The sequence below is a fragment of the Carassius carassius genome, chromosome 47 (assembly GCF_963082965.1).
Source record: "Carassius carassius chromosome 47, fCarCar2.1, whole genome shotgun sequence".
In the NCBI taxonomy this organism is placed as follows: domain Eukaryota; kingdom Metazoa; phylum Chordata; class Actinopteri; order Cypriniformes; family Cyprinidae; genus Carassius; species Carassius carassius.
In genome coordinates, this window is record NC_081801.1 from 20819458 (window position 1) to 20845093 (window position 25636).

At 36.1% G+C, this 25636-nt stretch overlaps 4 protein-coding genes across 9 annotated transcripts in view; 2 read left to right on the plus strand and 2 right to left on the minus strand.

Moving 5' to 3' along the window:
- The window catches only part of LOC132130086 (Krueppel-like factor 8), a 41505-nt gene extending 38434 nt beyond the window's left edge, over positions 1 to 3071 (minus strand). The window contains exon 1 of one of the 2 annotated variants that reach the window (XM_059541727.1): positions 2625 to 3071. In XM_059541727.1, coding sequence (XP_059397710.1) covers positions 2625 to 2909 — 285 coding nt within the window. In that variant the 5' untranslated portion in view covers positions 2910 to 3071. Of the gene's footprint in view, positions 1 to 919; positions 1206 to 2624 lie in introns of those variants that run through there. The other variant, XM_059541728.1, reaches the window with a different exon arrangement.
- Positions 3072 to 5480: 2409 nt separating this feature from the next.
- On the plus strand, positions 5481 to 8679 carry rbm41 (RNA binding motif protein 41). Its single transcript, XM_059542353.1, has 7 exons — positions 5481 to 5521; positions 6142 to 6258; positions 6538 to 6739; positions 6897 to 7101; positions 7194 to 7675; positions 8007 to 8154; positions 8401 to 8679. The coding sequence occupies exons 1-7, from the start codon at positions 5496 to 5498 to the stop codon at positions 8538 to 8540; spliced, it is 1320 nt and encodes a 439-aa protein (XP_059398336.1). The 5' UTR covers positions 5481 to 5495; the 3' UTR covers positions 8541 to 8679.
- Positions 8680 to 10145: 1466 nt separating this feature from the next.
- On the minus strand, positions 10146 to 16031 carry cldn2 (claudin 2). Of its 5 annotated transcripts, none has more exons than XM_059542652.1 (3): positions 15285 to 15374; positions 12435 to 12562; positions 10146 to 11545 (listed from the first exon to the last, which is right to left on the minus strand). In XM_059542652.1, the coding sequence occupies exon 3, from the start codon at positions 11535 to 11537 to the stop codon at positions 10737 to 10739; it is 801 nt and encodes a 266-aa protein (XP_059398635.1). In that variant the 5' UTR covers positions 11538 to 11545; positions 12435 to 12562; positions 15285 to 15374; the 3' UTR covers positions 10146 to 10736. The 5 variants fall into 5 exon arrangements, with proteins under 5 accessions (XP_059398635.1, XP_059398632.1, XP_059398633.1 ...); XM_059542649.1 differs by lacking the exon at positions 15285 to 15374 and adding an exon at positions 15925 to 16031 and having other exon boundaries at positions 10147 to 11593; positions 12435 to 12564; XM_059542650.1 differs by having other exon boundaries at positions 10147 to 11593; positions 12435 to 12564; positions 15289 to 15392.
- Positions 16032 to 22869: 6838 nt separating this feature from the next.
- On the plus strand, positions 22870 to 25093 carry LOC132130230 (protein ripply1-like). Its single transcript, XM_059541937.1, has 4 exons — positions 22870 to 23385; positions 23494 to 23572; positions 24216 to 24289; positions 24443 to 25093. The coding sequence occupies exons 1-4, from the start codon at positions 23318 to 23320 to the stop codon at positions 24642 to 24644; spliced, it is 423 nt and encodes a 140-aa protein (XP_059397920.1). The 5' UTR covers positions 22870 to 23317; the 3' UTR covers positions 24645 to 25093.
- Positions 25094 to 25636: the final 543 nt, after the last annotated feature.

The window sequence follows — 25636 nt, forward strand, 5'->3', positions numbered from 1 at the left end:
CTCAGTTTAAACATTTGCTATGTTATCTATGTTCTATTGTGAATAAAATATTGTCTCATGTGATTTGAAAGTCTTTTAGTTTTCATTTTATTAAAATTTAAAAAACGTCACAACTTTTCCGGAATTCGGGTTGTATATATATATATATATAATGACGTTGTCTGGGCCGTTGCTGTCTGACTGACCTTACATTTTCTGAAATCAACCAATCAAATCTCAAAATAACCCCTTCAGATAAAAGACCCCTTTGCTATGTGTTGGGTGACTGATCATCTTATTATTTTGTGCCTGTTACAAGCTGACCATATTATATGTATATATATTTATTTTATACACATCTCTAGATAACAGTGTAACCCATTAAAAGTTCTAGTACATACTTTTGTTTACCAAAAACAAATAAAAAAAACAGTTACAATACACACTACAAAATGTAACCAGACCCCCTAATAGCATTATAGGGTAGCAACAACATAATTTTTCATCTCAGATAAATGCAAGGCTGCTGCCCCTTTAAGACAGCAGCTAAGATGGTGTCTCTCCAGCGAGCTGCATTCGTTGCGCTTCCTTCCTGCCTTCGCCGCTTTAAAACAGCAATGCAGATAAACGTCGACTCTGGCAGATGTGCCTCACACCGACTTTGTCGCGAGTTGCACAAGTATTTCAAATGCACCAGCGCTATCGTAAGAGGGCTTTTGGATAAGCACGGGCTAAGAGTTGCATGCACAAGGAGTGAAGTAATCACACAGCAGCTCAGATGTTATCGGCTCATTTCGGTTAACGGCGAGCAAACCGAAACCGGGTAACTACTCATAGATGAGGAACTCAGGCAGAGTCCTGCAGAATGGAAATCGGACAGCGACATCCGTCAACAGCTACCGGTTACGTTGCAAATGAGTCGAACGATAAACGGACTTACTTTTTTGTTCCGAGTCTCCGTGTGCATCTCGGTATCTAAGCGGCGGTGAAGGGGTGGAGTGGAGGGGGGGTCGACCGGATCGGGCGGGGTGATATTTGAATAACAGTGAGCTCGATGTCAGTGTTTCCACCTCAGTATTAGAGGAGAAAGATGCGCTCGTTGCCTCGGTGGATCACAGAAATCATATCCCCGGCGTCGAGAAATAAACCCTCTTTCCGTCGCCCCGGTCGTCTTTCAGTGTGCGTTTGTTGCCTTGTTTCAGGGTTGGGCTCGAGCTGTGAGTCTCTCCTCCGCCTCTCCCTGCTGCTGACCCCACCCTGCGTCCCCACCCCTTCACTGTGTCAATCACTGTGTGTGTGTGTGTGCAGCCCGAGCCAGCAGCGGCGCCCAACGTGCCACCACGATAACAGAACTTGAGAATCATCGTCGGGCACCCTGTGTCACCCAACCTAATGACGTCAAGTTGCACCGGATGTTTGGAGCTGCTCAACTGTTGTGGTCTTTGTGCATGAGTTGATAATACCCCATATGTGCATTCATTATTTGCCTTGACTTTTGTCTTGTAACTGAGTGTGGAAGGTTATTTGGCTATAGTTTGGAGACAAAATGCACCTAAAGAAGGCAAAAGCATACAAAAAATTTATTTAGGGCCTCATTAAAAAAAAATAGATATTTTTTTCATTGTTTATTATTGATGTAGTCTAAAATTCAGACTGTTTAGTGGTACGTAGGGTTATGGCTGTAATTATAAATGAAAAATGATCACTCACAGAACTTTATGTGGTCACGGTTTCATTCTGCATATGTAAAAATGACGAGATTATCAGTGATTATTTTATTCCACTGACAAATGGATAAAAGCAAAAGATAAAGTAATCTAAAGCCAAATATCACTTTAACTTACATTGTTTATTATTTGTTAAATTATTGTTTAGATTATTTGGGGGGGGGGGGGGGGGTTGATATAATATTATACCAGTTGTCTCACAATTTAAATGGGTCGCTTGTAAAGGAATCATCACTGTATTTAGGGGTCACTTGCATACAAATTTTACATGCCCCTGCATTTTAATAATGTGTTTAGATTAATTCCCTCCTTTATATCCAGAAGTTTCACTGTGAGTGGGCGTAGGTGAGTCATAAATAAGGCCAGTCATATGTTAATATAGTATTTGGTATATTAAATTAATAAGTTTGCTTATTAATATAATGCTTCAGGGTTAAGTAAAAATGTCTAAATGTGAGAATGTATTTTCATGAAATGTGATAACTATAGAGTAGTGTTTCTGTTAAGTATTCTGTAAAAAAAAAATGAAATGAACCCCTTAAGTTTATTATTTTAAAAAAGCCCCTTAGCAATTCATAACAATGCATGACTTTCATATACTTTAAAGAATATAACACAACTTAGTGAAATCTTTTATTTGCATAAGCTGTTCACAATTCAGGTTTTTCAAAGACATTCCTATTTTCCATGACATCCCCCGTTTAAAAGATTTTTTCCCTTTTCCGTTGGTTTTAACTACATTTCCCATAATCCGCTTCACTTTCACTTAACTTCCTATTGAAACAGGAAGTTAAGGATGCAATAGGAAACATGAAGCGATGAGCCAAGAGGCTTACATGGTATGGTTTCTGTATGGAAATGTCATGTAATATCATTAGCCAACTTCTTAACGTGTAATAAATAAATAGTCTTACTCACGGAATGCGGGTTTGGTGTCGAGACAAATACAGTCGGCACTCTTCCTTCCTTCAGTAAGAGTTTACTTGCATAGCCTGCATTAAACTGTGATAGGTTCACAAATGAGTCCGTGCTGAAATGCGCTGAACAGATGGTTAACGTCGGACTGAAACGATCAGGGACGTCGGTAAAGAGAAACTTCAGCCATTCGTTTCTGATGCTGGGATCCTTTGGGAGGCTGTGCAGAGACACGGGCTCGATCCTACAGCCAGGAACAGCACAGCGTTTGATGGATTTCCCCCACATCTAGATACAGACGAAAATAACCCTGTGCTCTGCTTCTGATCATTAAAAATAATATTAACCTCCTATAGTTTGTCAGCTGGGCGGGCCATAAATGTGGGCGATCTTATGTTAATTTCTCGTGGCTGTGACGTCAATACCATGAGATGGGATCTGAGTGACCTGATTTTGCAGCTGCAAAGGAGTTATGCAGTACTTCTACTGATATTTTGCCATCACCATTATCTGACCATAAAAGCATTTTTATTCACACTCACCTTCTAGCTTCTGATGTGTGTGGGGTTTCCTTTTACTGGGTGAGGTGAAAGATGAAATCATTAAGATCATAAAAAAGGAATTAAACCAGAGAGGAGAACAGCCACAGTAGCTACTGAAATTTTACTAAGTATGAAATTGGCAAATATATTAGAAAAATTTGTAGTGATTCGGCAATTTAATTAGTGGGGGAAGTCGTGGCCTAGTGGTTAGAGAGTCGGACTCCCAATCGAAAGGTTGTGAGTTTGAGTCCCGGGCCGGCATGTACAGTTCTCTCTCCACCTTCAATACCACGACTTAGGTGCCCTTGAGCAAGGCATCGAACCCCCAACTGCTCCCTGGGCGCCGCAGCATAAATGGCTGCCCACTGCTCCGGGTGTGTGCTCACAGTGTGTGTGTGTGTGTTCACTGCTCTGTGTGTGTGCATTTCGGATGGGTTAAATGCAGAGCACAAATTCTGAGTATGGGTCACCATACTTGGCTGAATGTCACTTCACTATTTAAAAAAAATTATATATATATATATTATATAGATGTAAACTTACAAATCTCCTGTCTAAAAACGAGATAATTTGCTTGATTGTGAAAAAGCACAAAAGCACAAAATACAATATATAAACATAAAGCTGAAGGGGCATTTATTAGATCGCATAGGAAATGGATTGAGGAGGGTGAACAGAAATCAGAATTTTTTTTCAGACCAGAAAGAGAACAAGCTAAAGCGAATAACCATATTAAAAAACTAATGCTTGATTTCAATATTACTGAGGACCCAAAAAGTATTGCAAAGTTCTGTGCCCAGTTTTATAGTGACTTTAAATGATCCCAAATATATATGAATGCCTTTTTCCAGTCGGTACATAAAACGACTGAGTGTTTCAGATCAGCAGTTTTGTGATGCATTTATCATATTCAAAGAGACTGAGGAAGCTATTAATTCTTTAAAAGCCATCAAATCTCCCAGAAACGGATAGACTTAGTTCAGAATTTTATAAGATGTTTAATCATATTATAGCCCCTTTTTATTAAAGGCTTGTGAAGAAAGTATAAAGAAAACATTATTTCCAGCAACATTATACCAAGGCCTAATAAGCCTTCCTGAAATCAAATAAAGATCACACTATTGAACAATGATTATAAAACATTAGCTTTAGTCCTGGAAAAAAAAGATTAAAACATGTTTTGAGCAACAAACAAACAAAGCAAAAGAGGTGTCTTTTAACTTGATCCATAGGTTTTATCCTGTCAATAAATTTTTACAGAAGTTTAGAGCTGACACCGAACTAACAAGTCTGTTTTGTTTGAATGCTGATGAAACAGTGGTACAATATATATATAAATTTTATTTTATTTTGTTTTTATTTTTTGGTCATGTCATTATAGTCAGAAGTTTTGGAATGATATTGATGCTTTTTTTGCCAGACTTCTCAATAAAAATTAGGAATATTATATTTGGGAATATTAGGAATATTCTTCAGCAAATTTTACATTCACAAATGCAAATTTTCAAATTGTAAACCTGTCATTGTGGTCTTTTTAAAAGAAATGGAAAGTTATGTGAATGTGATTTCGGTGTCTACTAATATGAATGTATATAAAGACAGTTAGAATTTGCTCTGCATTTACATGTAAGTAATCTTATGTAATATAATAGCTCTGTAATGTATTGTATTTTTATTATTAAGTTATTTTTATTGTTTTTTATTTTATCTATTTTATTTTATTTAGCTTTTTTTATTGACACTATTGTTGATATTTTGCATTTTCGTAAGTGTTTTTGCAGCTAGGGTGGAATTTTTAATCGTCAGCTATTGAAACGGCATGGGAAATCTTGGTTTTCGTGATATTACTTTTTTAAATCACAAAATGTTCATCTTAGTTTCTGTATTTGTGAAGCTAATTAGTTGTGTTTGGTGGGGCTGAATTATTATTATTTTTGCATGGTAACTGACAGACAATTTAAGTTCAAACTAAATGTTCAAAATAAATTGAACGATTTCCTCAGTTATTATATTATATACTATTATTATTATTATTATTTTATTATTCATATTTGTTTGTCATGATATGCTATTATGCTATTTACATAGTCTTGCGAAGCCTGGCTTGTCCTTTGATTTAAACTACATCTCCCATGATCCTTTCAGGCGAAGCTTAATTCCTGTTGAAACAGGAAGTGCGGTTATATGTAAACATGCAACGGTAAGGGTGAATTGAAAGCTGTTTTTATGTTATGTTATGTTTGATTTTGATCTGAAACTACTTGCATATTAAACTATGACCGTATTCTGATTCGAGGAGACTTATTCCTTCAGTCGTTTACAAAAAGAGCCGATGTCTCTCGTGTCGATAAAGCTAACGTTAGTCATATCGCAAGCCGATTGTGATACAAACGCTCACATTTGTTTTATGGTGGGATGCTACATTTAAGTTAAACCTGTTTTCTTTTATTTTTTGTATATAGAGGTATTGTGTTCAGTTTTAATTATTTTTTGTGGTTTTAATGAGATTAATTTAGAGACTGCGTAGAATATGTGTAGGATACACATATTAACCATTAACTGCAAAGAGTGAAATATTATGGAAATTAGAAAATAAAAATGCGACCATTTACAGCAAATAAAGCTGTAAAATAAATCTATTTTAACGTTTAAAATAAAATATTGAATTTTAATTTAATATAGTGAATAATAAAGCAACTGGACATGTTCATTTTCAGCAGCTCATGAACACAGGAGTGTGATGATTGCAAGAAAATGAAAAATTACAAATTGTATTGAAATTTATCACTTAAATTGTATTTACAAATCATGATGGTGTCATGGATGTGCTGTCTTTAATTTATGCTGGCTAAAAAAACTAGAATAAGCAGAATTAATAAAAATAAATTAAAACATTTGGGATGGGGAGAATTTATAGTTCATTGTATTTGGTATGAAAAGGTGAAAAACAGTTGACAGAAATGGTTTGTGATTTTCAGGATTACTCGTCATGCCGGTGATGATGTGCCCATCCCTGAAGAGCAAGAGACAGAGGGCCAAAGACAACTACACAATCTGCTGCTACAGCAACTGGATACAGATGTAAACATTGACCGGTCAGTTAATTATTAGCTATTAAGAATTTTGATAGATAATTTTTAATCTGGTGCACACAGTAAATTGGTTTGGATGTTGGAGTTTCCCGTCAGTATTGTTATTGTCTACTGAATTATGTTTTTATGTTATTTATATATACATATATATATATATATATATATACACACACACACACACACATATATATATATATATATATATATATATATATATATATATATGTGTGTGTGTGTGTGAATTTTATGATATTCACACATTTTCATATTTATTTGTTTTAGGTGTATCGCTAAGAAGAAATGCTTTGCTCCAGCAGCAGTATACAAGCCTTTCGGGGAACAGGCAGCTGGTGTAAGGAGTCTGTCCCAGTTTCAGGCCTTGCAGGACGGGGATCAGGAACTGGCCGCTCTGAGAGAGCTGGGTCTTACAGATGCTGAAATAGAGCTGTGGAGATGCAGGGATAAAGCAGAAAGCTCTTGGAAGGTCTGATTACACTTATCTTAATTTTGGCCTTAAGTTTCGCGTGACATGTTTTCAATGTAGAGATTTTGAATTGTAAGCATTGTGAGAAATCTGAAGGGGGGAGGATGTCAGTTGCAAGTCGCTCAATGCAATATGACCCAATTCACAATTTTCTTAGGACAGAGGGGTTTGCATTGCACCTGAGGTCAGGAATGAGCGCCTGCAGGTCATCCGGGATAAAATGGCAGCGCATGCAGAGCTGCTGTCCAGACCTCAGCGTTTCTCAAGCAGTCGGCCACTTTCCCGTAGAGAGATGGAAATCGAAAAGGCTCTTTTTCAAGGAAGTGACCGCAGCAGCTTCCTCACTGCCCTTTACCATAGAGGTTAAGAGAATACAGTAATACGAAGCAGTTTTACATTTAGATGCTTGTTTGAACTTCCCTGTTTGATACTATACTGTCTTTTCTATCCGCAGAGTCACCAGTCAGCCAGCAGGGGGCGACATCCCCCAAAGCAATGGATCATTTCTATAAAGACTTTCTTGAAGTCCAGAACAAAAACTTTTGGGATATTTCAGAGTGCTTGCCTCAACCAAAAATTGCCAGCAATGTCCAGCGTGAATCGCCAAGCTCTAAAACAGACCAATCACAAACTCCCACAGTCCATGATTCCGGCCCAACCAAAAACCAACACACATGCTCAGAACCAAACTCCGTGTCAGACACTGTCAACCAACCACAGGCTCAAGAAAAAAGGGTTATACCTACGAAAGTGACATTAAGCCAGTCCATTGGCACACTTAGTGCAGCTTCTGTCCATGGTCATGATGGGCCTGTTACAGTAAGTGGAAGGATAGAGGAAATTTCAGATGAACAGATCAAGAACAATCGGGAGACAGAAGAGGGTATACGAAATATTCCACGATTTAAGAACTACCAGACAGGAACACCATCTAATGTAAGTGTGGATAACAGCAACATAACTGCTTTAAAAATGTTAATGAAGTAAATAACGCATTGGTAAGATATATTTATAATATGTTAATATAATACAATATTTACATGTAATATTTGGTTTGGGGGTCAAATTTTTTTTATGCCCATCAAAGCTGCATTAATTAGATCAAAAATACAGTTAAACAGTAATATTGTGAAATATTATTAGAAGTGTTTTCTAATTTAAGACATGTTTTTAAACATAATTTATTCCTGTGATGGCAAAGCTGAATTTTCAGCAGCCATTACTCCAGTCACATGATCCTTAAATTTTTCTCTCCCTCTGTGTGTAGGTCCTGTGCGTGAAGAACATGAGTCCACGGGCATCACTGGCTCAGCTGGTTTCTCTCTTTTCGAGGTTTCAGAAAGACGACACACAGCCTATTCTGTACCGCTTGCTAACTGGCCGACTAAAGGGCCAAGCTTTCATTACATTTTCTGGTAAGAGATAGATTTTACAAAAGTTGTGCATTATTATCAGACCATTATATAACAGACCACCATTAAGGGCTTAAATTCACTTCGCAGCCTGTTATATAATATGACCGGTTCTCAAACGTGAACCGCAGGACATAGTAACAATGGTGGCACCATTTTACCATTTCTACAATTTAAAGTGAATAGCATACTATCAGCACTCAAGAGTTTATTTAGATCTGGATTAACTTATTTTGTTGTGTTTCACAGACGTCGAAAGTGCCCAAGCAGCTCTAGACTTGTTAAATGGCTACAAGCTGCTTGAAAAGCCACTTATCATTGAGTTTGGTCGAGACAGAAATAAAGAAACCGATGCACCCTCTGCAGATCCCAACACCACTTCAGTATAAAACCATCCTGCAACGAGAAACCTGTCTAACTGTATTTAATAGGTTTTTTCTTTATTTGTAAACAGTATTGTAAATGGTTCATTTACATTAATTTCACATGCTGTTTATTTGGAAATAAAGTGACGTTGTGAATGTCTCACCGTCTGTTCCCAAAACAAGCATCTCAAGAGAAAATTGTAATTCTTCTGTTCACCTGCAGATGTCACCCTGACTCCATTACTTAATTCATGACGTCAAAAACGCTTGGTAGTGTCCTGCGCCATGAATTGAACAAGCAAACTATTTAATTACAATAGTTATTCTAAAGGACATTCCAGGATGATTCTACAATCACCAGTAGCAGCACTGCAAGACTGTACACTAGCTCCGCTGTTTGCATGTGTAGAAGCTTTTCCTCTGCTTTTCTGAAATATATACTAGGTTTTGCTCAAAGTCAGTGAACCTTACATGTACAGGGCTCACCAAAAGAGGCAATTGCATTTCAGTGCGATGTTTGCTACTTTGCCTTTCCCACATAGTTACACATTAAAATGAAGTTAAAATCAATGAATTCGACTTTTCAGCTGGAGTGATTCAAGTGCCTGCACTGTAAATCATTTGTTTAAATGATAACGTAACCTTAACGTGAACAAGTTACACACGGCATAGTATTTTGAATGTGTGGTGGCCAGCACAGAATGTGTCTATGAGGACATTTTAGGGTTCTTTGTCAAACAAAAAGCACTCATTTGCAGTGTGGCTTTTTCCGTGTCTTTCATTTGAAAAACAAATAATTGAGTCGGAGCAGCAGGGGGCGCTGTCCGCCATTCAATAATGAGCTCAGCCCACCCTGTAGATATGCAAATTTACATGGCAATCATTAAAAAAGCGATAGGTTCTCTTCTTTATTCTCAATAAAACAGGATGGTTCAATCACTGCCAGCACCCACAAAGCATTCTTCGAAGGCCATTTCATACTTATTAAACAGCTCGGTTCATATTGTGGATCCATGTTTCACTCGTTTTTTATCATGATGCACGAGTAGAAAAAATTATAAACTTTCATGCTATGTGACATTCAGTGATTAATGTAAAATAACAAAAATCATTAAAGATGCATTATAAAATCTTATTTATTATTAGCTACTACTTTGAAAAGAATTTTATGTATTAATTATCATTCCCAAAATGGTAGTACATTTCACAATTAATTAAAAAGAAATGGCAAGTAATGCATTATATTAAATGTTAATTTTTATGTAGAAAGACATTAGTAGTATTTTCGTGTAAATCATACTCCATTTTTCTTTTTATTTAAAACAAATTTTTAACAGTGTACAGTAGACATTTTTAATTTTTGCTCACTATTGTAATGTGCTCTTGGGTTTAGGTACTGTATTTATTTATTTTTTTTGGCTCAAATTTACAGTGTTTTTCTCCTTCACTCACAGCCCCCCCGGCAGGTCCCCGGAAACAAGTTTAAAACTGCAAAGTATACCAGCATTCTCAGTCCTCTTATTCAAAACACATCCTTCTACATTTATACTCTTAAATATACAGATGCTTGGATAATTACCCAAATTATCACATATTTGTGATGGTGCTTTTGAGGGAGGAAGAGGAGAAGTGTATTGATTTACCTATTGAGAGATGTTTAGTGTGTATGCTGATTAGAACAAAATAGCAGAGCTTTATGTAAGAAGTGTGGGGCCAAAGACTAATAAACAACCCAGATATTTATTAAGAAAATGAATGTGATCATTTAGTGCTCAAACTGAGTATATTTAAATTTGATGACAAAATAAAAATGACTGTAATTAACAAATTAGTCATTAAAAAGCACAATAACATTGCAAAAAACTACATGTGAATACAAAAACAGTACATATTTTTAAGTGCACGTAATGAAGTTAACTGACCCAGTGCTGAAAAGTCAATATCAAATATTAGCTTTGCATATTTACAAATCCATCTCGCTGTTTATTTTGAATTTTGAAACCTTTAAAAAAAGAACAGCAATGTTTGTCTAGAAGAGAAGCCAAAAGTAAAATCAAAATATTGTATGCAATCAAACCATTTGCTCTTTCTCTGGCGTGTGTCTGTTCTTCTTGTGCCTTAATCCAACATTCTGTCTATTATAAGAGTTTTTTGAGAGTCCAAGTATTAATCACTTCAGTGCTTTTCGGAAAAATGGTACAAAACGATTAGCACAAATCCTCAAACGTAGCCTGTGACATCATACCCGGCTGCTGTGTTCTGCCGGGCTGATTTCCTGGAATCCTGAGCTGGCGCAGTGGAGTGGGTACTAGTGCTTGTACGGCTGTTAAGGGTCTGGTTCTTGTTGGCAAGGTTGGGGTTTGTGGCTGGATGGTAGGGTATCGAATGGGACGGTCCACGTGGTCCGGTGCGGTCAGGGTAGGGGTAATGGCGTCTGGTTCCCCTGCTGCCATCCAAATCGTCACAACAGGATGCACTCAACAGCCCTCCACCTAGCATGGACAAAAGCGAAGAAGCCAAGCCCACGTATAGACAGTCACCTATCTCAAACTTTAGACTGGCTGGCATGTTCTGCATGTAGAAGGTCTGCACCAACTCATGGGTCTTCCAAGACACAGGGATCAATGACAAGAGCCCTGCCAGGAGGAAGAGAGAACCACCTATCCCAGCCACCTTGCTCTTGACTGAAGAGCCATCCATGCAGATGGTGCACTGCATACCAACGGTGGACACCGCACAGGCCATGACAGAAAAGATGGAGGAGATGACCATCATGGCCCTGGCTGCTTGTAGATCAGTGGTGAGCCCCAGAAGGGTGTTGTAGGTCTCACACTGGAAGGCTCCGGTGCTCTGGTAGACACACTCCATCCACAGACCTTTCATACTGACTACCGCCGTCACGATGTTGGAGCCAATGTGTGCGGACGTTGCCCAATAGGGCAGAAGAGTGGCTACCAGGGTCCCCAGCATGCCAAAGAGGCCAAAGAAGAACCCCATCAACTCCAGTGCTGCTACCACCATCTCACCCACTGGTTGAACGTGTTCTCAAAAAGAAAAAAAAAACTTACGCTTGATTACTGTAAAGGAAAATAATACACACTTCAGCCCAATAAATCTATTAATCTCAACTGAAAAAGTGTGCTTAGTTAATTGTAATGTGCACTTGTAGTGTATTTCAAATATTAAAAGTATATATTTTTAAAAACTGTACTTGCAGGTACACTGTAAAGTGATAAGTTGACTGAATAAAAAAAAATTGAAGAAACCTGTTGCCTTAAAATTATTAAGTAAATAATATATTTAAAAAATAATTTACGTGAATTGTCAACAGGTTTTTAAGTTAAGTGAACATTTTACAGTGTAATATATATTACTGAAATCAAATGCTACTTTAAGACTTTCATATTTCTTTACACACTATACACTTCTAAAAAGTGCAGTTTGTAATCATGTCAACTTAAAAGTTTTACTTCAAAGTACATTAAAAAAAAAAATTTGTGCTTTAAAGAATGTGTTAACCGATACGCTTGCACAGTCCTTGATTATAATTTTAAATGTATTGTGTTATGTGATATTACATTTAAAGTTAACACATTTTAAATGCATTAACATTTTAATATATTTTAAATGCATAACACAAGTTTTAATAGAAATTACATTACAGTCCATTTTAGTTTAATCTCTTGTAAGGACATTCTGAAGTATATTTAAGACTAATAACAGAATAATAAAATGACATATAAAAATATACTTTAGTCCTACTAAAATAAAATTAATTAAATAAATTAAACAAACTACATTACATTCAATTCACACTTAAGAAATATTATTTTGAAGTATATTTTGTCATAAATACACTCATTTTTAAAAGTATACTAAAGTATAAATCTTTTTCACAAAAGGTGCAAGTGTACTTACACTACATATGCTAATGAGGGAGATGTTTCCAGTAGTTCTTGTGTTCCCACAGTCCTTCTATTTGTGCTCCTACCATCTCTGTTGCTGTCGATATTAGGAGCTGCCCCTGTCCATGTACACACAAGCACCTCTAGAAAAGAGAAGTTAAAGATTTACTTCCTACTCACCCCAAAACTGACCTTTTCTGAGTTCATCCTAAAAACAAGGCCACTGTGGGAAAGAGCAGCATCAATCATCAAGTAAGTAAGTGTTATGTATATATTTATTTAATTTTTCTTCCCAGGAGTGTAAAAATGACAAATGTTATTAGATGTTTTGTGATTTGTAAAATTTCAATGTTACACTAAAATGACATTTTCATTAGATATAGATTCCTTTTGCCATTAATTGTAATAATTCAGTGAGATTTTTGTATGCACAAGGAGTCTGACAACAGCCAGTGCTCCACACAGAGATCTGATCTCACTATAATCAAGTCTGTCTGTGATTACTTAAAGAAACAGAAAAAATTCAGAAAGACTAAATCTAGAAGAACTGTTACAACGTCTCCAAGATGCTTCAAGAAACCTACCTAAAAACAATGTGCAAGTGTACCTAGGACAAAAGCTTTTAAACAAAAAGGTTGGTCGCACCATATATTGATTGGATTTATTTAATTGAAGTTAATTGATTAACATTAAACATTATTTTTGAAAGCACCCTCACTTAACAGCATTTTTACACAAGTTCCAAAAACCCTTCACAGTACTGTAGCTTTGCAGGAAGGTTTCTAGAAATGTCTTGGACCGATATAAAGTTGATTCGATGTTTGACGTTAGACGTTTCATTTGAAATTCAGCCCCAGAAATCTTCAATAGTTCTTCAACGATTTAACATAATAACAAGAAACATACTATGTTTTAACTGTTTTCAAATGTAGAAAAGAACACACAATGTGTTTTATCTGATTTAATCTACTTTAAGGTATTGTAACCATATAGACCTTATAATGTAAAAGTGCAGGACAGGGACCGTCTGCAAATTGCAATACCAAGAGCAAAAAGCACAATTATTCCATCGAAATCCTTTACTTGTGAAATGTATAAAAAATTAATCTCAGATCTTAGGTGTGTGTCTTATTACAGGTTCATAAAAGAACATTTAGATGTTGGTTTTATTACAACACATCAAGGGTTTTTGAAATGGAATGATTGAAAAAAAGCTTGCAAAGCCAAAGCATTACAAAGATTGTGCCGTTTACCGCCCCCTAGAGGAAGATATTGCACTAGTCTTGACCAAGTTTGACATTCAGAAGTTTAAAAAAATTTATTAAGAATGCACACAGTTGAATATCTAAACTTCAAGGCATGTTACTTGTCCAAAGAACAATATTTACAGCCTTCTTTTACTATCATATACAAATCAGGATGCACTGTGGGTGTGCCTTGCTTCTGATTCCTAAATGAACAGATAAACTCTCCAGGTCTCACAAAATCTTTGGGTAAATTTTTTTTGTCTCCTGGGAAAAATTCTGAAGCTTTTGACATAATTTAGCTATAGTTTTGTCTTGTCAAAACAACTGCAGTATTTTCCTCTAGGGGCAGTAATACTGGAGACTCTGAGGAAGGCTTTGCAATCGATTTTTGAATGTAAACTAAATTATGTATTGGTTCCTATAGTATGTGTTCTATTATAGTTCTGTGGCTTAAACCTCCGTCAAAATGTTTGTCTAATCTGTAAAAAGACACACCCATTGAAGTTGTGTAATAAAACTTTGTGTTATAAATTAATTTATTAAAAATTTGTTTTTCAAACTCCTCAAAACAGCTACAAAACAACAATCTTTGCCAGCTTTGTCTTACCTGTTGAATCTCAATACCATGTTTTCTATTCTAGTTCTGTGATTAAAACAAATATAAAAATGTTTGTATAAAACCCGTAACAAAGACACACACCATAAGGTTGATACATAATTTATTTTAAATGAATTTATTTATTGGATTAAAATTCAATAGCGTGTACCTTTTTTTCCGGTTTCATGCTAACGTAAAAACAACAAACATTAAAATGAATCAGCCTACTGCATAACCACTGGATTATGGAATGATAATGATTTTATTAGTTTTACTGTTTATTAATATATGTATTAATATTAATAATATAATTATAACCACTATCACATAATGTTTACAATATTTCTTATTTAAATTTAAGTGAGCTTTATAAGTGTTTATCTTTATATATTTCAAAGACTTTGGTGCACAAATTACTCTTGTTTTGGTAACTGTACAAAACATTCTGATGGGAAACAATTAACTTCGTTATCGTTTTATCCTTTCACAAGTACTTTGCAGACGGTCCCTAACTGGCCTAAGCGCTAGCTCACCGCTGCTAGATCCTTTATGCGTTGCAACATATCGTGGAGGATTAAAACAAATAAACTGCGATGTGTGTTCAGTCCTACGTTCTAATGCTTTTCAAAGAAGCCATTTTTATACAATTATACTCATCCACTAAGTATTTATTGACGTTTTTCGCGTAATATCTGTCTAATATTAATCGTCAAACGTCGAACCAACTTTAAATCGTTGTCTCGGAGACGTTGCCACAGTTCTTCTGGATTTAACTTGGTCTGTCTCAGTTTTTGCATGTACACTGCAAAGGCCCGAGTAATATACATATTAAAAGCACAAATAACATATAATAACAAATAACAACAAAAAAGGAGCGAGAGAGAGATTTCAATGATTTTTTTGACCATTAAACTAAAAATGTCCCCGTTTTTCCGTTCAGAAATCGATCACATTAACTGCTAGTGGGATATTGTTTTTATACAGCAATTTAATAAACAAGAAGTTGATATTGAGTAACTTACATTTTAGACACAATATTGACATACGTTGTCTGTTTCTTTTTCCACCAACGAAAATATTTCCAGAATAAGCAACAGGAGAATCAACACAGTACAACACGCTACAGTGTTGATCGATTCATTAAACGAATCGTTTGATTCTGAATGATTCAATGACTCGATCATTATGGCCTCATTCCGACGAGCAGAGCCGTTGAAAAATAGGTGTTTTTCAACGGCTCTGCTGGCGACCAATTAAATTTATGACCGGAAGTAGCCTAACTGTTACATAAACCGCACTAGTATTTAATTGAACGAAAAAGGATTAAAGCACAAACATACTTTTAAAGAGAAACAGGTCACAGAAAATTTGAAAGTATGAAAATACATTTTTAAACAAATGAAAACAGCAGTGTATTTTTATAAATTGATACATAACGTAAAGTAATTCTTTAAAAGGGTGAGTCAAACTGTTAGGCTACAATCCTCTCATAGACCAACTATTTGCCACACGGCAAGGACATTGCTGTAATCAAGAGTTTGATTCATTCTTCTGTTTGATTTGCTTAAAAATAAACATTTGTATTTAATAGACAACAATCAAATACACACTGATACACTGAACGTGCAATGTAACAACAAACATACTTAATAGCCTACCTTGTTAGTTATTTCATCAAGTCAACAAAAAGTGTACCTCTGCAGAAACAGTGAACAGTGCATGTGTGTGTGTGTGCAGATACAGTTTGAGCCGCTTTCAGCTGAACCCTTGACTCAATCTTAGTTTAATCACCTCACTGTAATGAGATTATACCAATAATCCAGCCTTTTACTGGAAGGGGCAACCACGAACCAGCAAAAACAATAGATACATGTGACAGGCCATGTTTGCCTACTTGTGCCACCAAAATTACCCTTCACATTATAACTAAGTGGCTTTTATTTATAATGTTTTCAGCTTGTACTGAACTGCACTAAAGGTCAAATAAACTATATATTGATATAGTTATAGTATATCTGCACTGGTCACATCTCTCAGGTCAGGGGTAAGATGTGTAGGTGCTGTAGTGGGAACGGCGTGTTTGGACTCAGAGGATGATGTGTCAGTACAGAGAGACAGCGCAGGAGCAGAAAGGGTGGAGGAGTGTCCTGTACACTCAATACAGGATAGTCTGAGTCTGAATGTTTATTCCCAAATCAACACGAATTAACTTTGACTCATAATACCTTAAGCTATAAACACACTGAAATAATGAGTTCTCTATCTCTCTGACCTCAAAAACTGTCCAAAAATCTTTCATGGGTAGCAGAAAAATTGTAGAAACAAAGGGTGCTGGAATCTGAGGTCAGCGTCCAGGTCAAGAGTGTGTAGGTGCTGATGTGGGAATGGCCGCCCTGGCTCCGTGTCTTGACCTGGGCATGTGTGTCGGAGCAGAAAGTGAGCAGAATGGTGGTGATCTGTGGTGTGAGGGCTGGTGTCACCTCAACACCTCCTCAGATAAGATGAGAAGTGCATGAGTGAACAGGGTCACTAGACGGTCGTTGCTTAAAGCAATGTAGGTCTGTTAACCATTTACACTGATACACATCATAAATATGAATACAATATTCTTGATATCACACTTAAGCTTCAAAGATCAATAAGTTTATCTTGCAATTCACCATATATCCCATATGGCAAAAAATATATGTGACCATGGAACACAAAACCAGTCTTAAGTTGCTGGGGTATATTTGTTGCAATAGCCAAAAAAACATTGTATTGGTCAAAATGATAGATTTTTCTTTTATGCCAAAAATCATTAGCATATTAAGTAAAGATCTTGTTCCATTAAGATATTTTGTAAATTTCCTACAGTAAATATATCAAAACTTAATTTTTGACTTGTGATATGCATTGCTAAGACTGTATTTGGACAATTTCAAAGGCGATTTTCTCAGTATTTAGATTTTTTTGCACCCTCAGATTCCAGATTTTCTAATAGTTATATCTCGGCCAAATAATGTCCGATCCTAATAAACCATACATCAATGGAAAGCTTATGTATTCGTCTTTGTATAAATGTATAAATCTCAATTTCGAAAAATTGACACTTAAGACTGGTTTTGTGGTCCATGGTCACATATATATGATAAATTTTTGTTGCAAACAGTGACACCCAACGAAATATATTTTTGAAATAGAAATATATATTTAGTTTTAACCTTCATTAACCAAAATATATTTTGAAATGTATTAAAAAAATGTTTTGTTAAATGTATTTTCTACATTTAGGCTAAATTCAAACGGAAAGTGGAGGGCCTCTAGGGATCAAAGGAGATTTAGAATGTATTAATAATATTTCCTTTTTTTTTTGCAATATTTTGCATTTTTAGAGCATTTTGAATGATGTTCCCTGCTGAAGTTTATTAAAATGTGTTATATGTTTGCACATGTTATAGACAAAAAAAATCATTTTTTTCTTTAAATGTGACATGTGAATGCATTTTCTTGGACTATATATATATATATATATATATATATATATACATATATATATATATATGTATGTATGTATGTATATTTGCAGTGTGTGTCAGTGCTTCAACTATATGTTGAGCAGTTTATTAATAATTTTACATTTTTTTAAATAATGGTTCCAAAAGAGGGCTTTTGCAATGATGCCATAGAAGAACCTTTTTTTGCTCAGCCCATAGAACCTTATATTGCTAACATATTGACTGTTTATTTGTATTTATAAAGCACATATTAATGCATTGTTCTGCATGACCATATTTTACCTAAAACTACCTTACTAACGATTGATAAACAGTTAATTAGAAGTTTACTGAAGCAAAAGTCATGGTTAATAGTTATTAGTGAGAACTGGACCCAAATTATATTTATTATTCTGAAAAAGCAGGGTCATTGTTTATTTGTGTGTAGGTGCTGATGTGGGAACGGTGATGCAGGTTCTGCTACATGTACTCTGTGTAATTGGGTGCCAGTAGAGAGAGTTGAGCAGCAGAGAGGGTGAGAGAAGTGTGCTTGTGTGGTGTGAGGACTGGTGTCATCCACACACCGCTTCAGATGAGAGCAAGAGGTGTGATGCTTGTGTAGACGTGAGAATGACTGGGTCACTGGAATAAACAGCGCTGGAAAACATGACCATGAGCAGAGGTCAGCCGTATGATGGAAGATCATAAACATTCATTTTTTCAATGGCTACCTGTCACGGTAATAATGTGATTGACCTTTGTCAGGGTAGCACCAGGTTTAATTTTTGACAGGAATAAAAAAAACTGTGAATAAGTACAGTTTATTAAATGTATTTGTACTGTAGTTTATCAACATATTTATCAATTGTTGAGCTGAGAAAACATATTTCCGAAGAAACATTAAGCTCTCAATTTTTAATAAAAAAAAAAATTCCAAAAAAGTAATTCAAATAAAATAAAATATTAGGTTGTATTATAGTGTTCATATGGTTTAAATGGATCCTAAATACAGGACTTAGTTAATCTTATTGAGCAGAAGGACTGCCCCCTATTGGAGATTTTTCTAATTTCATTAACTTCATTCACTACAATCTTTCATTCATCTTCAGGACTCTGTCATTCTACTGTTAAGTGAATGATGAATGTGCATCAGCGAGGTTCAGATTTGAGAAGTTAGAAGGTTGGTGCAGATGTGGGAACACTGATGCTGGTCCTGGAACACAGAGAGGGGGAGAGAAGTGTGCTCGTGTGGTGTGTGAGGACTGGTGTCTTCCACACACCGCTTCAGATGAGAGCAGAGGTGTGATGCTTGTGTAGACATGAGAATGACTGGGTCACTGGAATGAACAGCACTGGACACATGACCCTGAGCAGAGGTCAGCTGTACCAAGAGATATTTAATAACATCCTTCTTAAATGCCAGTGCTTTAGGTTTGCTTTGTTTTCTAAAGAATTAGTGACACATTACATTAGTCTATTTATTTTTGTATTCATGTTGATTCAATTAAACAGACCCATTCAAATTTCTTTACAAAATTAAATTAATTTTATTTTATTCACAGTCTGAATTGCACTTTTTCACCTCACTAGTCAAGAGACTTGCACCGGTAGGTAAGGAAACAGCGGTAGTTTAGTTCATTTGTTGGGGTCAAGAGTCATAAGACTATTTAACTTATAGTCAACTAAACTGATCTGAAATGTTTATAGTTGCATTAAAATTTCAACTTTAGAGTAATAAATAGGTTTCAATTGACAATGCATCTAAAACATCTTCTGTAATAATAATGCTATTACCTCTTGACTGGTTTACTGGTTTACAGTCATTACCTCTTGAGGAATACTGCTCCTTCAGAGGGCTGTTTTCTGTAGCTTTAAGAAAAGCTACACCGATTGCTCAAGTGCTGTAATGCAGTGGTTTAAGACAAAGAGAGTTGCTCCCTTGAAACACTGAAATAATACTGCACCAGTCAAGTAAAAGGCAAGTGAAAGATTTAAAAAGAAGGCATTACTTGATTTATCTAATTTTGTAGAACTATTTTTTTTTTACAATGTTTTTTACAATGATTTAAAGTGCATACAAAATATATGAAATTTATTTGCTTGCAGTTGAATATTAATTAATTTCATATTTAAAAATTTGAAAATAATTTTTCTTTTTAAGTAAATCTGAGATGTGAGAAATCAGTTAACTTTTAAGCCATGGAATTTCCTCTGAAATAATCCATTACGTGTATTTTGGAATTCACCGGTGCTGTGATCTAAATGATTAAGTCAATCTGGGCTTGAGGGAAAGGTTATGTGCCGGCCACTGCATTATTGAAATATTTTTGAAATATATAACTTAATCAAACCAACAAATCAATCAGAACATTAAAATAATACTTTTTAACCCTGTCTGATAGCAAGACATTAAGTTTAAAATAAACGATGTGTTAGTCACATATAAGTTAATACATTTTATTTTAAAAAAGACAAAATAAATGTATTTGACTCTGCAATATTTAATTACAAGAGCAAGACAAAATAAATCACACATCTTTACTTTTGTTGAATTCTTGGGGCGAACAGATATATAATGTACTCTAACTAATCCATTTCTTGTTATTTTAAATTAAAGATTGGTGTTGACTTGCTTATAAAATAACACATTGGTTAGGCTCGAGGAGCAGCAGGCTGGTGATTACTGCATTCCTGACCATGGGGGAGAAGATTTTTTAAGAGCCCTTAGTGGCAGGGGGTTTCCAAGGCTCTGAGATCAGCAAATGTTAAAACAGACTGGGACTAGACAGACACCCATAAGCCAGAACACTCCCAAATGAACAGAATAAACAACATACCTCTTATTGCCACCCTCACAGTCTACTGCTATTCGACCATTTTGTATTTCTATCGGTATCCATCCATCCAACTATCTATCTATGCTTTGATCCTTTAAATTACTTTAACTGTTGTAATTTGTGACAGGGTGGATTGGTGAAATGTGGGACACTGACTAATGTGAGACAAATAAGCTTCATTGTGTTTATCTCTTCTTTTACAACATTAAAGTCATGATTGGTATTGAATTCTAGCAGGTGTGTCAAGTTATTGAAATCGCTTGACTTTCTGGAAATTATGTCTGAAATGTGGCCAATAAAATCAACAAACAGGAAGTACCTCTTGTTAAGTTCACTGAAATGACATACTGTAGGTTTTACACTAAATTAATGTTAAGGTTACAAATCTGTTATAAATAAAACAATGCTATCAAATTTAGTTGTTGTCCCACTTTAGAAAAGGATGTTTCAAAAGTGGGACAGCATGTTTTGACTAATGTGGGACAGTCGAATATACAATGTTATTCAGTTGATAAAATGTGCATTAAGAAGGTTTAATGCCATACATGTAATTTTGTCAGTTTTAGGGCTTATAATGCAGTAATATTATTTGTTTTAAGATCCAGATTCACAACTAGAGGACATGGGGTCCTGAACCATGATGAGTCCATGACTGACCAGGATTGCTTATTTCTGTTATGAAGTGTTTTTACCATTCTAATTTGATTAACACAAGCTTTTGAAAAAAAAAAAAATTAATATTTTTTAACCAGGAGTGTTAAATCTGAAGTTTACTTTGTAAAAAAAATAAAAATAAATACACTATTTATAAGCCAAAATAAAGTGTCCCAGATTTGAGCATGAGCTGTCCCACATTAGAAAATCCACAAATTCTTAAATGATTTGGCACAATAAGCACTAATATATGTGCCATTTCCCCTTTAATTACAATTTCTGAAAAATTTCTTCTGATTTAGATAGGGAACAGCTTAGGGATTTCATAATGATATAACATTTTGATGTATCATTTTGGCTTCATATGGAAATATGATGCACAATCAAATGGCTAAAAGTGTCCCACATTACCCTAATCCATTAGATTCAGAGTAATTTTACGTAGCCTATCTATCTACAATTGGCATATCATCATGACTTTGAGGAAATTAATTTTTTACCATCTATTTGCAAGACTACGTTTGCCCGTCACATCTTTTACTAATTAGATTAGTAAAGTGAATGAAAATACAACCGTTAATTGATTCATTGCATTAGCTGTTATCTCAACTGTATGTTTAAGCAATTGCTCATCGCTGTCTTGAGTTGTCCATTTGTGCCTTTTGTCTGACGCGGGTCAGTTTGCTGGCCCTATAGGAGGTCGGATTGACGTAGTCTCGCGAATTTGCTCCTCCAAACGGAGCGACGAAGTCCATCAACTCCCCATTACGACCTAATTAAACTCGCTTAGTGCGATATTTTGCACCCTTCTTAACGGGCTAAATGTGAACGCGTGCGTTTAGACAAACATCGCGAGACTCGCACGAACTGACCGCGGATCGACTTTAGTTGTTAATCTTTTGGTGAAATTAAGAGCTGTTTAAGTTAAGGGCTGTTTTCAGATCAGTTTTTAAAGGCAACAATTAAAGTAGCCTAGACAGCAGAGACGGGTAGGCTAATTAGAAAATCTAAATAAGGGGTAGGCCTAGGCCTATAGGCTTAGTTAGCTACGTCATTTAAAGAAAAGAAATGAAAAAAGAAAAGGTATTTTAAGATAAAGATTTTAAACATTGAATTAGGTAAATAATGACTTTAAATGTTAACGATCCTGTTTATGCAATCTCAAACTAAGTAAAAAAATAATATAGCCAAGGCTATAGGTCTAAGTTGACAGAGTTAACCTATAAACCCATGGTGTTGTTTATTATAAAACAGAGAGAAAATTACATTTTCTCCAATCGTTTTTTTTTTTTTTTGGCTTAGTCTGTTGTACAAAACCAAAATGGTAACGTGTAATAACCTAAATAAGCGGGTAGAAGTAGTCTAATAGCCTTCAGTAATAAAATGAAATGAGTAGGCTAGTGTTTTTATTGATTAGTTTTATTTACATACTTTTATAATTTTAAGGGGAACAGAACTTGAAAATATAAAAAGCAAAACAAAGAAAAAAAACCATAGGCTACAGCGAATTAATAAGAAACGTCTTATTTTCCTATAAATACAGACGGATAAGCAAGGATACGGCACGCCTTTTTGGTTTTACGAAGGCCTGCATGGTTTGATCACAACTACGCACGTAGTCCTAATCGATGTAGCCTCTAAAACTTATAACTAACTAGCCTTTATTATATATGACCCCACTCCTGTGTCGCCCCCCGTCGTCTTTCTCGCAGATGGTGTGTAAGTTTGCCCCTCCGTGTTGTTGCAATAACCTCACGGTACCAGATTTCTCACCCTCACGCTGGGGCGCACTGTTTATACAACTGGAGCAGTCTTTACACCAAAATGTCCTCAGCAGTCTCTATCCCCATCATTTGGCAAACAGCACTAAACCCCCTCTTGAAACAACCTCAGATCATTTGGCATCGGCACTATCGTCCAGCCCCGCCCCTGCAGCTCCAGCCCAGCTCTATATAAACCCCGAGGCCGACTCCCCTTCATTCATTCACTTCCCTCCGGAGGATAACGACTCATCCTAGGCGTCCATAGCGCGGAGATCTTCCAAAAAAGTACTATTTGGGACTAACGCCCTGCAAAAAAGAGAAATGAATTCTGTGTTTGTTACCGCTCCTCTTTCCAATACAATGAACACCGACATCCAGCAGTCCATCAGGTGAGCATTATTTGCTTTATTCTATTCTACTCTATTCTGTTCTCTTCTATATAGAGAGGATGCCTGTTAGATTTTACATCTAAAATATTCCTGTCATTCGATGCACAGCCCAGCTTCCCTGTGGAGACCATGGCTCGTGACCAGAAAGGATGCACAAACTGAATGCGGGAGAACCAAGCTCGCTTGTGTAAGTTTTTCCACCACTGCAATCTTAATATTTCAATATAACTTGCATGTATAGGAATGTTATTAAGCTCAGAAAACACATGGTACCGTGATGAACTCAGAGCCAGAGTGCTATTTAGGCTGCGGGTAAACAGCACAGAAAATTTCAGTTTGGTGTGTGGAGTTTTTTTTTTTTTTAAGAGCAGCAGGTAGCTTTAAGGTGACAGACAGGCATGTGGTTAGCATTAAGCAGATTGTGTGAGAGTGGAGGTGTTTCATTGACACCAAGCCCATTCAGTGACGCAAAGACAAACTGAGAGCAGCTCTAGCGCAGAGACACTTTAGCCATATGGCACCACTGTCTGAGTGTGAACACTGAGTCTGTGCCCAGAGACGAGGTGTAGGAGTAAACAGCTCCCAGAGAGCAAGCGATCGCTTGCCAAGATTCAAGCAGACACCTCTAGATTTGGGAAACAGAGTTGGAGCCAGTTTCCCACAAACACTTTAGCCTGACACCCTCCATGTCACAGCTTTTGCATCCTGCCCAGGGTGTTATACACCCACAAAGCTGGCAGTGATATCACCTCATAAACACTGGACAGGAAGCATTGTTTGAGTTGTGTTTCATGCATGTGGTCTTACACGTCTTTTCTCACTCTTTCCAGCCTTACTCCAGGCCAGAAGTACCCGGTAACACTACAACAGATGGCAAAATGCAGTCTTTCCAGCACCCCGTCAGGTCAGTGAGCATTTAATTTAGCTTGAGCAATGGTTTTGTTTTGTCACATGCTTTTATTTTGGCCCCTAAAATCCTAATCCGTTCCAAATAAGACTTATTTTACATTTCTGTTTGCGTAGTTTGTATTAAACATTTTATTTCTTCATGCTTTAGGCTGTATTGGCCCAGATCAAAGTCATACGACTACCTCTTCAGTGATGGCGAGACCCTGCTCAGAAATTTCCCAGTGCAGGCCACCATAAACTTCTACGATGAGTCAGACAGCGAGGAAGAGGAGGACAGCTGTGATGAAGACGACGTCAGCGACGCTGAGGAGTGTCTAAAACTTAACAGTCACTTCACCAGTTACAACTGAATGTTCAACCTAATCCAACTCTGCAGCTGTGACTTTACGCTGAGGAAAAGTTCATAAATTTAACATCATCACTGGATAATGCCCCATTGTACTCTATTAGAGAAGCCGTGCCATCAATAATTCAGTGCATGGACTTGGTGTTTCTTATGAGCATCTAGAGCACAACCAGAGTGACTTTACTGATTGTTTTATGCAGGAAACTTTAATTACATGAATACAGATTCAGATATGTCTTGCATAAAAGTAATTCCTGTTAAAAACAGTGAAAATGCAGTCCCACATTGGGAAATCTCAGGTTTCTTACATTCTTTTGTATATAAAATTCTATTTGTATTCTATTACCCATCCCTAACTTATGATTTATGTGCATTTTATGTATATATGTGTATTTATGGCATATTTTTTGTACTTTTAATTTGAAGTAAAATCTATATTTAAATGAGTGCAAACCTTGTCTGTTTGGGATTTGTGCTTCTGATAAGTCTCTTTTTTGAACTCACTTGAGTCCTTTGATGTTCTCTAACCCTATCTGTTGACTAGAAGGGCCTCTGCTGTTTGTCCAGGTTTCAAACACAAGAGGATTGATAAAGGACACTGTCTGCCATGACAATGTTCCCCTAAGAATGTAAAATGTTCAAGATTTGACTCTTCTGTTAAAGTCACAGGTCAGCAGAGACCTGACTTGATGGCTTTGTTACTTCTATGAACAGAAATCAGAAGAAAAGCAGTTTCTTAAAGGGGGACATTGGAATGGCTATACCAATGAGTCAGGAAAAAATTCCTTTAGGCCATGCAGCCCAACTCAGAATATTTTGGCAATGGAAAGCCAAAACCTACTAAAAGGTGCCTCTAAAATGATTATAATAAAAAGTTAAATAAAATACTTATAGTGTAAAAAGTTAGTGAACAGATATGGAAATCCTTGAGAAGATAAATTTAATTTTGACTATAGCATACTTCAAAAAATGAGTAGTTATTACAGAAATAATATA

Excerpts from the sequence above, each read along its gene's own strand:
- LOC132130230 (XM_059541937.1), top strand. The coding sequence starts at position 23,318 with ATGAATTCTGTGTTTGTTACCGCTCCTCTTTCCAATACAATGAACACC. Across the intron at positions 23,573-24,215 it reads GGAGAACCAAGCTCGCTTGT|CCTTACTCCAGGCCAGAAGT; the intron begins GTAAGTTTTTCC and ends CACTCTTTCCAG. Across the intron at positions 24,290-24,442 it reads TCTTTCCAGCACCCCGTCAG|GCTGTATTGGCCCAGATCAA; the intron begins GTCAGTGAGCAT and ends TTCATGCTTTAG.
- cldn2 (XM_059542652.1), bottom strand. The coding sequence starts at position 11,537 with ATGGTGGTAGCAGCACTGGAGTTGATGGGGTTCTTCTTTGGCCTCTTT.
- rbm41 (XM_059542353.1), top strand. The coding sequence starts at position 5,496 with ATGTCTCTCGTGTCGATAAAGCTAAC. Across the intron at positions 6,740-6,896 it reads AAGCAGAAAGCTCTTGGAAG|GACAGAGGGGTTTGCATTGC; the intron begins GTCTGATTACAC and ends CAATTTTCTTAG. Across the intron at positions 8,155-8,400 it reads AGCTTTCATTACATTTTCTG|ACGTCGAAAGTGCCCAAGCA; the intron begins GTAAGAGATAGA and ends TGTGTTTCACAG.